The following is a 12,565-nucleotide window of genomic DNA, read 5'->3' on the forward strand; positions in this document are numbered from 1 at the left end:
CACAAGTGAATAATAAAACTCAGAAATTTAGGGAAGACTCTCTTTTCTTTTTATTTTATGTCCTGACCATAGCCTTCCCTCCCTATTCTCCTTCCACTCCACTACCCCATTTCCCCCTTGCCCCCTCAATCTGCCCCTCCTCTGTATTCCCTCAAAATAGGGCAGGCATCCATGGGCAATAGCAAAGCATGGCATATCAAGCTGCTATAAAACAAAAACACTAAAACTTTCCTAAGATGGCTTAATGAAGAATGCTTTAAACATAGCCTTTCGAATTTGTTTGGTTTTCACGCTATAGATTATGGGATTCATTACAGGAGGGATGAGCAGATAAACATTGGCAACTAGAGTGTGTACAAATGGAGGAGCATGCTTCGCAAACCTATGTACCAATGACAAACTGATCATGGGGATGTAGAAGATGGCAACAGCACTGAGATGAGAGACACAGGTGCCAAATGCCTTTTTCCTCTCCTCCTTAGATGCAATGCATAGCACTGAGTGGATGATCAGAACATAAGAGAGAAGAATCAGAACAGAGTCCAATCCTGCAGTAGAGATGACAGTGACCAGGCCAAAGGCACTGTTGATCTTGGTGTCTGAACATGAAAGCTTCATCACATCAGGATGGAAGCAATAGGAATGATGCAGCACATGACTACGACAAAAAGATAGACGCTTGAGGAGCAGAAGTAAAGGAACAAGAGCTGCAGTCCCCCTAATTACAATTGCAAATCCCACTGCAATGATCCTTGAATTGGTTAAGATCATAGCATATCTCAGTGGGTTACAGATGGCAATAAAGCGGTCAAAGGCCATCACCAGGAGGACCGAAGACTCCATGAATGTAAAGCCATGGATAAAGAACATTTGGCCAATGCAGGCATCAAAGCTAATCTCTCGAACATTGAACCAGAAGATGCCCAACACCGTTACCACCGTGGAGAAGCACAGACCCAGGTCTGTGAAGGACAGCATGGACAGGAAATAGTACATGGGTTCATGGAGGCTTGACTCAGTGATGATGACAAAGAGGATCATGCTGTTCCCAGAAATGGCGATGGCATATAGACAGCAGAAAGGGATGGAAATCCAGGCTTGAGAGGTCTCAAGACCAGGAATGCCAGTGAGGAAGAAGACTATTGGGTGGGCAGTGCTCTGATTGAAGGATGGCATGGTGAATTAAAGAAGCAGGTGTCCATGGGAGAAAGCCACGCATCCTGTAATGATGAGAACAGAAATCTTCCAATCTCTACTACATTTAGGAACACTAAAAACCCAGTTTCTGTTCCTCATCTTCAATGAAAAGCCAAGCCTTTTAATATTATTATTGTATTAGACATCAAATTGAACAGATGAACTGGGGGAAGAAACAGCACTGGCATCTGTGAAGACACCCAGGTTTTCATATCTATATTATATTATGTGTGGGTGTCTGTGTACTTACATTAGTAAGGAGACAAAATTAGGTAATGAGGACTGGCAAGGTGGATAAGTAAGTAAAGGAAAGTGGAATCAAGACTGATGGCCTCAACTTAGTCCTAAGAACCCACAAGGTACAAGAAGATAACCTAATTCAGCAAGTTATCATTTTACCTTCTTCCACAGCTATGCTACACATTCAACTATACACATGTGTATACACACATGCATATATATACATACAGAGTACAAACATATAATAAAGTTATAATAGACAATAAAAGGATCTTCTAGTTCTATGGAATTGAACATTGGTGACAGGATATCTCTGGGCAATAGGTTAATTTGCCTTCCTTTTCACCACTTCTCAGTTTTTGATCCAAAAATCCTAGGAGCCATTACCCTTTGCCAGCCCATTAATGCCCAGTGAAAATAAAGAGTGAGACAATATTAAAGTTTTTTATAGTCATGACTGAATAAATATGTAACAACTGTCAATGTAAAAAAATTCAATGTTAGAAAAGAACCAATAAGCCTGCGCAAATAAACCACCCTGGGTGATAGAAGGAAAAGGTTTGTTTACATAGGTAGTAAATGGAAACTTAATTATGTTTAAGGAAAATTCTTTCTGCAGAAGGATTATTTAAAAATGACCTCACTAAGAACTAACAACTCATTGGAAGCTTGTGGAAAATCACTGAATCAGAATCACCTTAGCAAATGTCATGGTTTTCTACTTTTCAAAGGAATATTAATGTTGATATGTATATCTGAAGAATTGAAGGAAATACTTTCTATTGCTTAGGAAGCTTTCTAAGGTCACATTTTTCTCTTCTGCATGCTTAATTTTAAGGTAAATGTCTGCCCCTTCCAATCATCCAAGCATATGTTACAGTGTCCACACATGTGGTGGATATGGTTTAAATCAGATGTGACTCGACAATAAAGCCTGCAAATGACCCTGAGGAAGAAAGCATTGAAAAGGTGCAAATTTACACTTAAATGGAAGAATCAGCTAAAGGTGTGACATTTCTGTGATATGGGAGTAGAGGAAAGTAGGAAATGATCAAAACTGAAAGTCTTTTGAGTATTGTGATAATTGCCTTTCCATGAGGCTTATGAAGACACCAAGTTTATCTAGGCTGTTTTAGAGATTCCCTTCAGGGCTAAGGCTCTGGTTTTAGTCCCATGGCAGCTGAACATGGTAGGAGCATTACAAGAAAAATACTCAAGAAGCAAAAGATATTGAGGAGGGGGTAGAGAATACCCCATGATCAATGTTAAAGGCCTGTCACTAAGAAACAAACTCCTCTTGCCACAGTCCCACCACCTCCTTTAAGCATCATGCTAGGACCCTCCATATGTCTATGTCTCTTTTTCTGAGGAATCATAACATATAGGTGAGTATTAAGTACTAGGACTCCTTACCAGTGAGGAGGAGTAGACTGTTGGTGGGCTGTGGAGGAGCAGGGGGATTAGAGGAAGTGTTGGATGGAGAATTTTAGTTGGAATACAAAATGAAATTTAAAACTAAAAAAAGGGGGGACAAAAATAAGTATTAGGGCTCTACTACTATTTTTCAGAAACCAGTCAGGTATTTGATAGATTGTATTAGATATCTTTCCAGGCATCTTCCATGACTTAAAGTTTGGACCTGAGGAAACTGTGTGGCCTTGAGTTATTTTCACCTTAGTGGCCATAACTCTGCACTTTGATTAGAAAGTGTTTCTTTTGCTTTGTCCTTAAACCCTAACCTCCCTGGTGCTCTACTCTCAGACTCACTTCTTTTAGAGTCATTTATATGACCTTTTCCCCACCAATCTGTGACCGCAGCCACATCAATCACTTTAGTAAATGTCAAACACTGGGAGCAGGGCAGAAATGACTTCCCCTGAGATGCAGAGGTGGGCTCTTGTCTCAATTCTTCCATGAAAAGTTACAAGTTACAAACACCCTTAAAAAGGAACAGCCATAAAAGAGAACTCTTAAAAATTGTGAGAAGATGCTGAAGTGTAGCCCTCCACAACAAATAGCTAATGGCAGGATGCCAGTGGGAAAGGACTCAGTTTTCTTTGAGGGGCTGACCATGGAGAGTTTAACTGTGTTCCAGTGAGTGTATGATCAACACAAATTGAACTTGTTTCTACTTCTGCTTCTCATTCTTTTTTTGAGGGGGGCAGTCACAAGGGTGGGAGTGGGCCTGGGAAGACTTGGAAGTTATTATGATCAAGATGCTTGATGTGAAATTCCCAAATAATCAAAAAATATTATGTTGGAAAAAAGAATTGATAGCAATAGAAATGTCAATTTTATCTTTCAGCTGAAGTCCAAGACCCTGATATCCACATATATTTGTTTTGATTGGCATTACTTCTCAATTCAGCATTTCCTCTCTGTATGTCTGTCTGTCTATATGTCTAGTATGTGTGTACATGTGACTGTGTGTGTGTGTATATATGGGTGTGGGTGTGTGTGTGTGTGTGTGTATGTGTGAGAGAGAGAGAGAGAGAGAGAGAGAGAGAGAGAGAGAGAGAGAGAGAAAGTAAACCTTCATTTACAAATATTTATGTAAATTCATTGGAGTATCTGTAAGTGGGAGAAAGGTAAGTTTTCTAATTAATTGAAATTAAGACTAAAATGTCACTTGAACTCAGACCTGGTGATAAAAACTATTATTTTCTTAGAAAAAGTGGAGATATTTTTAAGGACCTAAAATTCTTGTTCATTTTGTTTTAAAGATGAAGAATTAAAATCTCAATTTCTTTTTTAATTCTGTGGATTCATCACTTTTTTATTTTTGACATTATTTTATTACTATTTTTGAAAGTTCATGCATGAGTACTGTATTTACATCATTCCAATCTCACATTCTCACCCTCCACGTTTCCTTCCAGATTCCTAACCTCCCCTCTTTACAGTAAGAGACTGAGATGTCACTTACAATTGGTATTTACAACAGCACACCATGGAAATGGCTACTTCTCAAAAGCACAGATGGCACATACCTGTAGTTCCAGAATTTAGGAAGTGAGGACAATAGGATAAGAAGTTTAAGGATATCCTCAAGTATCCAGCATGGGTTAGAGACTCTATTTATTAAACCAAGGTGGCAATCAGGTAAAGAAATTGTAACATTTGGAAACAATTGGAGAAAAAGAGAAAATTCTGCTCTCTTAAGAGAAGTATTATAGAACTTCACTATAAAAATAAAAAGATAAATAAACCAGGTGCTGGTAGTGCATGCCTTTAATCCCAGTACTCGGGAGGCAGAGGCAGGTGAATCTCTTTGAGTTCAAGGCTAGCCTGGTCTACAAAGCTACACAGAGAAACCCTGTCTCGAAAAACCAAAAATAAAAAAATAAATAACTTCTTAAGGTTGAGTAATCCCACTTATCATTGAATAACCAAAGAAAGTAGATGTTGAACAGATATCTACATTCCAATGTTCCTTTCAACATTATCCATAAATAGCAAAATATGGAAACATTGAAATACCCATTGACAGATAAATTAGTAAAGAAAATGCAGCATACACCATGGGCTTTAAAAGGGAATAAAATTCTGAAAAGTGCTACAATGTAGAGACACCTGGAGATCATTATGCTTGGTAAAATGAACCAGTCACAGAAGAATAAATACTTCATGATTCTACTTATAAGTGGCATGTTTTAGTTAAATTCATGGAAATAGAGTGTGGAGTGGTGGTTTCCAGGGGCTAGGGATATAAAAAATGGGAAGATTTTACTCAAAGGGTATAACTTGCAGTTACTCAACGTTGAATACTTTTTTGGACACCTGTCGATTTAAAGGCTTCTATCCACAATTAATAATATCCCAAATATTCTAAATGTGCAGATTTCCTGTGTAGTGCCACAGCTATAATAAAAACAAGTAGGATGACTAGGCTGTAGACACTGAAAAATCATAAATATGAATAAAGAGTGAAATACTCCAATAGGATGTATAAGCAGTCAAGACACATTTCTCTTCAGCAACAATAGTCCTAACATTTCTAAAGGGGTTTGTTCTTGGTGTTTGTGTCAAGGTTTTATTAAGCAGGCCTGGACACTGTCATCTCAAAATACTCTACAACAGTCTTCTGGTGCCAAATTTACAGGTGTAAGTTATCATACCTAGCTTGGGTAGTAATATAAATAATTCCTAAATTCCAAGAAATTTACTTCACTTAATCTGAAGCCGTTTTTAGTGTGAACTCCTTGGAGTGTTATAATCAATGATAAACACAAAGGAAGCTACTAGAAAACTTAGAAGGAAGAATAAATAACTTTTTAGAAAAATTTATGATTACTAACTCACTTCTGAAAAAATGAGTAAACCTCAAATAGCTATATCATTTTAAAGCTTATGCATTTTATTTAATGTTTGTGTGAATTTCTGTGCACCACATATATACAGATGCCCATGGAACACAGAGGCCATTGAATGCCCTGGCACTGGAGTTATAGGTGTTTGTGAGCTGGTACTTGATAGGAGCAGTAAGTGCTCTTAACCCCTGGGCCCTCTCTTAATGCCTGAAATAACTACCTTTAGACATAATAGGAAATTTCCCCTACACCAATAATCCCCCAAGACTGTGAGCTAAATATCTCTATAACCAGACCACCAGGAGCATCAAGTGGACAGACCTCACCATGAAGCCTTACATACATCACTGTCACAACAGTATCAATGAGTGCTACAGCTTCATCTTACAGATGAGAGAAGATCAAGGCTGAGAGGAGACAGGCTACTTTTCCACATTCACACAACAACCTGATGGCAGATAGACCCAGGAAGCCAACTCTGCCCTTTATAGCTCCAAACTCCTTGGTCTTGCAACTAAATATTTAAAATTGATTTCTTTAATCTTCATATATTATATGCTACTAAGTACATACACTTAAATAGCATTAACCAGTTACTCTAAACTGCATAAGATGTTATTTAAAAAACATCTGAAGGATACACATTGCCTGTTGGATTCCTAGTCTTCAATGCTCTCAAACTGTGACATCAAGTAGAGAATTTCAGAATGGGTCTATAAGGGAAATATTGATGATGTTCCTGGTCTTTAAAGGCTCATCAGAGGAGAGAGGAGAGGAGAAGAGAGGAGAGGAGAGAAGAGAAGAGAAGAGAAGAGAAGAGAAGAGAAGAGAAGAGAAGAGAAGAGAAGAGAAGAGAAGAGAAGAGAAGAGAAGAGAAGAGAAGAGAAGAGAAGAGGGAAGAGTAAATAAACCTCAAAACTTACAGGCCAAGATGTTCTTCGATACTAAGGGTAGACATTCAATCTCAGCCCTGCCTTCTGACACTGGCTCCAAAATGGGTTCTGTTTTTCTAGAAGAACCCAAATGATAAAGATCTTGCAATAGGAACACTTGGGTTCAAAAGGAGAGGTTTTATGAGGACTCCAGATGCTCTCTGATGAGAGCCCTTTGCCCAGCAGGGGAAAAAATGAATTCCTAGGAGAAAACTCTGAAGAGCTGTGTCCTGCTAACCCTTTGTGCTCCAGATGACAAACTTGTAGTTATATTTGTTTTTAGTATAACTTTACTCTTACTTCTTTAAATACTCTATAGATGGGTTACAAATTCCAGCTTATTCATGAGTCCCTTCTTACACCAGGAAAAAAATACTAATCCACTACCAGGGGCCCCCTAGTGTGCGGAGGCCTCCTAATTGACATCCATATTCAGGGGATGTCCTGTGCTGGCCTCCCAGACAGCAGTCTGGGGTCCATGTGCTCCCCCTTGAACAGGCCAGCTGTTTCTGTGGGTTTCACCAGCCTGGTACGGACCCCTTTGATATTCATTCCTCCCTCTCTACAACTAAGTTCCAGAGTTCAGTTCAGTGTATAACTGTGGGTGTTTTCCTCTGCTTCCATCAGCCACTGAATGAGGGCTCTATGATGGCATAAAAAGTAGTCATCAGTATCATTATAGGGGAAGAGCATTTAGATTATCCTCTCCACCATTGCCAGATTGTCAGTTCATGTCATCCTTGTAGGTCTCTGGAAATCTCCTAGTGCCAGATCTCTCCTCAGACCTATAACAGCTCCATCTAATATGGTATCTGTCATCCTGCTCTCCTCTATTCTTCCCCAAACTCAATATTTCTGCTCCTCCATTTCCCCCTCTCCTCTCCTCTCCTCTCCTCTTTCTCTCATTCTGTCAAATCCCTCTCCCCTACCCTCATGCTCCCAATTAGCTCAGGAGTTCCTGCCGCTTCCCATTCCTGGGGTCCATACATTTTTCCCTTAGAGTCCTTCCTGTTTCCTAGTTTCTTTGGTGAAGAGGATTGTAGGCTAGTGATGCTTTGCTCTATGTCTATGTGAGTGAGTACATACCATGTTTGTCTTTTTGTGATTGGGTTACCTCACTCAGGATGGTTTCTTCTAGTTCCATCCATTTGCCTGCAAATTTCAAGATTCCATTGTTTTTTTCCCACAGAGTAGTACTCCACTGTATAAATGTACCACATTTTCTCTATCCATTCTTCAGTTGAGGGACAGCTAGGTTTCTTCCAGGTTGTGGCTATTACAAACAATGCTGCTAGGAACATGGTTGAACATATGGCCTTGTGGTATGGACGTGCATTATTTGGGATATGCTCCAGAGAGGAATTGCTGGATCTTGAGGTAGACTGATTCCCATTTTTCTGAGCAACCACCATACTGATTTCCAAAGTGGTCTTACAAGTTTACATTCCCACCAGCAATGGAGGAATGTTCCTTTTTCTCCACATCCTCTCCAGCATAGATTGTCATTGGTGTTTTTGATTTTAGCCATTCTGGCTGGGGTAATATGGTATTTCAGAGTTGTTTCGAGTTGCATTTCTCTGATGGCCAAGAATTTTGAGCACTTTCTTAAGTGTCTTTCAGTCCTTTCAGATTCCTCTGTTGAGAATTCTCTATTTAGTTCTGCAACCCACTTTTTAATTGCATTGTTTGGTGTTTTAGTGGCTAGCTTCTTGAGTTCATTGTATATTTTGGAAATCAGCCCTTTGTCAGATGTGGGGTTGGTGAAGATCTTTCCCATTCTGTGGGCTGTCATTTTGTCTTACTGACTGTGTCCTTTGCCTTACAGAAGCTTCTCAGTTTCAGGAGGTCCCATTTATTAATTGCAGATCTCAATGTCTGTGCTACTGGTGTAATGTTCAGAAAGTAGTCTCCTATGCCAATTCGTTCAAGGGTAACTCCCACTTTGTCTTCTACAAGATTCAGTGTGGCTGGATTTATGTTGAGATTTTTTATCCATTTGCACTTAAGTTTTATACATAGTGACAGATATGGATCTATCTGCAATCTTCTGCATGTCCGAATCCAGTTGTACCAGCACCATTTGTTGAAGATGCTCTTTCTTCCATTGTATAGATTTAGCATCTTTGTCAAAAATAAGGTGTTCATAGGTGTGTGGGGTAATATCAGGATTCTGTTGGTCTATCTGTCTATTTTTGTGCCAATAACAAGCTGCTTTCAGAACTATGGCTCTATAATAGAGCTTGAAGTCAGGGATGGTGATGCCTCCAGAAGATCCTTTATGGTACAGAGTTGTTTTGGCTATCCTGGGATTTTTGTTTTTTCATGTAAAGTTGAGTATTGTTCTTTCAAGGTCTGTGAAGAATTGTGTTGGGATTTTGATGGGGATTGTGTTGAATCTGTAGATTACTTTTGGCAAGATTGCCATTTTTACTATGTTGATTCTACCTATCCAAGAGCATGGGAGATCTTTCCATTTTCTGGTATCTTCTTTAATTTCTTTCTTTAAAGATTCAAAGTTCTTACTGTACAGGTCTTTCACTTTTTTGGTTAGTGTTACCCCAAGATATTTTCAACAGAGGAATTTAAAATGGCTGAAAGACACATAAGAAAGTGTTCAACATCATTAGTCATTAGGGAAATGTAAATCAAAACAACTCTGAGATACTATTTTACTCCTGTCAGAATGGCTAAAATCAAAAACACCAATGACAGTTTATGCTGGAGAGAATGTGGAGAAAGGGGAACACTCATCCACTGCTTGAGGGAGTGCCAACTCGTACAGCCATTTGGGAAATCATTATGGCAATTCCTCAGGAAAATGGGAATCAGTCTACCTCAAAATCCAGCAATTCTACTCTTAGGCATATACCCAAAAGAAGCATGTTCATACAACAAGGACATCTGTTCAATGATGTTCATCATAGCATTGTGAACCTGGAAACATCCTACATACCCCTCAACTGAATAATGGATAGAGAAAATTTGGTACATCTATACAGTGGAGTACTACTCAGAGGAAAAAAGACAATGGAATCTTGAAATTCACAGGCAAATGGATGGAACTAGAAGAAACCATTCTGCAAGACGTAACCCAGTCACAAAAAGACAAACATGGTATTTACTCACTCATATATGGATTTTAGTCATAGAGTAAACAATTACCAGCCTGCAACCCCTACCACCAGAGAAACTAAGTAACAAGAAGGAGTCTAAGAGAGACATACATGGTCCTCCGGAGAAGGGGAAAGGGACAAGATCTCCTGAGGATATTGGGAGCATGAGGGGAGGTGAGAGGGAGCTAGGAGAATGAGAAGGGGAGAAGAGGAGGGGTGAGGAGGACAGGAGGGAGCAGGAAAGTTGAGTTGGGAGAAGAATAGAAGAGATAAGAGATACCATAATAGAGGGAGACATTATAGGTTTAAAGAGAATTCAGGAACTAGGGAAATGTCTGGAGATCTACAAAGATGACACCAACTAATGATCTAAGCAACAGAGAAGAGGCTACTCTAAATATCCTCCTCTGATAATGAGATTGAAGACTAACTTATATGCCATCCTATAGCCTTCATCCAGCAGCTGGTGGAAGTAGAAGCAGACACCCACAGCTAAATACTGAACTGATCTGTAATCCAGTTGCAGAAAAAGAGGACTGATGAGTAAAGTGGACAAGACCAGGCTGGAGAAACCCATAGAAACAGCTGACCTGAGCAAGGGAGAACTTTTGGTCCCCTGGTCCCCAAACTGATAGCTGGGAAACCAGCATGGGACTGCTCCAGACCCCCTGAATGTGGGTGTTAGTGAGGAGACCTTGGAAATCTATGGGCCCCTTGTAGTGGATCAGTACTTATCCCTAGCATAGGAATAGACTTTGGGAGCCCATCCCACATAGAGGGATACTCCCTGAGCCTAGACACACTGGATGAGGATATGACAGACTCAGAGGTAGGGTGTTAGCTGGGGGACCAGGGGAGGAGGGAAGGGAGAGGGAATTGGAATTGACATGTAAAACAATCTTGTTTCTAATTCAAATTTAAAAATTAAAAAATATGTAGAAAAAGTACAAATTAAAAGCTACTAAATTTATCCCAACATATCAATTTTTATTGAACAATTAATAAATGAAAGAATTCTAATAAGGGAAAGAATTCCTTTCCCTGAAATGTCATATATATATATATATATATATATATATATATATATATATAGAGAGAGAGAGAGAGAGAGAGAGAGAGAGATGATAGAGACCATATTCACCACCATTATCCTCTCTTATATTTATTCTAATTTCCCAGACTCCCTTCTTTTTCCTAACAGTTCCTTTCCAAATATTCATGTCATCTATTGGTGATCTGTTGAATTAAATATAGGTTACCTACATTAACATGAATGACTTTGATGGTAAACTACCTACACACTTAAGTTGCAATAATTGTTCTTCCCTGGTTCTTTTATATACAAACATGTATCATGTGTATGTAAATACATGTACACACACACACACACACACACACACACACACACACACACACACGCACACACGATGTCTCGATTCTTAATGTAAATGTCCTGAATACAATGGCACCCACATTTGTAAAAGAAACATTAAAGCTTAAATCACATATTGAGACCTACACATTCTTATTTTTATTAATTTTTAAAATTTATTTTGCATACAAACCACAGATACCCCTTTCCCTCCTCTCCCCTCATTCTCTCTTATACCTCCTTTTCATCTCCCTATCCATTCCTCAGAAAGAATAATACTTCCCATGTGAGTTAACAAAGCATGGCATATCAAGTTGAGGCAGGACCAAATTTCTTCCCCCTGCATCAAAGCTGAGGGAGGCATCCCACCATAGGAGATAGGTTCCAACAAGCCAGCTCTTGCTTCAGAGACAGATCCTGGTCCCACTTCTAGGGAACACACGAACAGACCAAGCTACACAACAGTCACCCACACTCAAAGGGCCTAGGTTAGTCCCATGCAGACTCCCTAGCCGTCAATCTAGTCTGTGAGCTCCCATAAGCTGTCTCTGTAGGTTTCCCAGTCATGAACTTGACCCACCTTGCTCACATAATCACTCCTCGAATTCTTCAACTGGACTCCCAGAACCCAGCCCAGTGCTGGGCTGTGGATATCTGCATCTGCTTCTATCAGTTATTGGGTGAAGGTATTTATTAGGATAGTCACCAATCTGATTATAAGTGAAGGCCAGTTCAGGCACCCTCTCCACTATTGCTAGGAATCTTATATGGGGTCCTACTTGTGGATTTCTATGGCACCAGATTTCTCCCTAATACCATAATGGACCCCTCTATCAAAATATCACTTCCACTGCTATGTCTCTCCTTCCCTCCCCCATTCGGCTGTCCCAATACCTCATGACCCCATCCCTCATCTCCATCTCTCTATCCACCTGTCCCAAGTTTCCCCAGGAAATCTCATTCATTTCCCCTTCTCAGGGCAATCCATGCATCACTCTTAGAGTTCTGCTTGTTGTCATGCATGTCTGAGTCTGTGGATTGTATCCTGGTTACCTTTTGCTTTACATCAAATATCCACTTATGAGTGAGTACATACTGTGTTTGTCTTTCTGGGTCTGGGTTACCTCACTCAGGATGATTTTTTTCTAGTTCCACCCATTTGTTTACAAATGTCATGATGTCATTGTATATTGCCACTGAGTAATACTCCACGGTGTAAATGTACCACATTTTCTTTAATCCATCTTACTGCTGAGGGGCATCTAGGTTTTTTCCCGGTTTTGGCTATTACAAATAATGCTGCCATTCATATAGTTGAGCAAGTGTCCTTGTGGTATTATTGAACATCCTTTGAGTATATGCTCAAGAGTGGTATCAATGGATCTTGGGGTAGATTCATTC

At 39.6% G+C, this 12,565-nt stretch overlaps 1 protein-coding gene across 1 annotated transcript; it reads right to left on the minus strand.

The window, feature by feature from the left end:
• Positions 1 to 231: 231 nt before the first annotated feature.
• LOC100754464 (olfactory receptor 51F2) lies at positions 232 to 1,176 on the minus strand. Its single transcript, XM_027407973.1, has one exon. The coding sequence runs from the start codon at positions 1,174 to 1,176 to the stop codon at positions 232 to 234; it is 945 nt and encodes a 314-aa protein (XP_027263774.1).
• Positions 1,177 to 12,565: the final 11,389 nt, after the last annotated feature.

Source organism: Cricetulus griseus, chromosome 3, assembly GCF_003668045.3.
Source record: "Cricetulus griseus strain 17A/GY chromosome 3, alternate assembly CriGri-PICRH-1.0, whole genome shotgun sequence".
NCBI lineage: Eukaryota > Metazoa > Chordata > Mammalia > Rodentia > Cricetidae > Cricetulus > Cricetulus griseus.

Coding starts and splice junctions, on each gene's coding strand:
- LOC100754464 (XM_027407973.1), bottom strand. CDS start 1,176: ATGCCATCCTTCAATCAGAGCACTGCCCACCCAATAGTCTTCTTCCTC.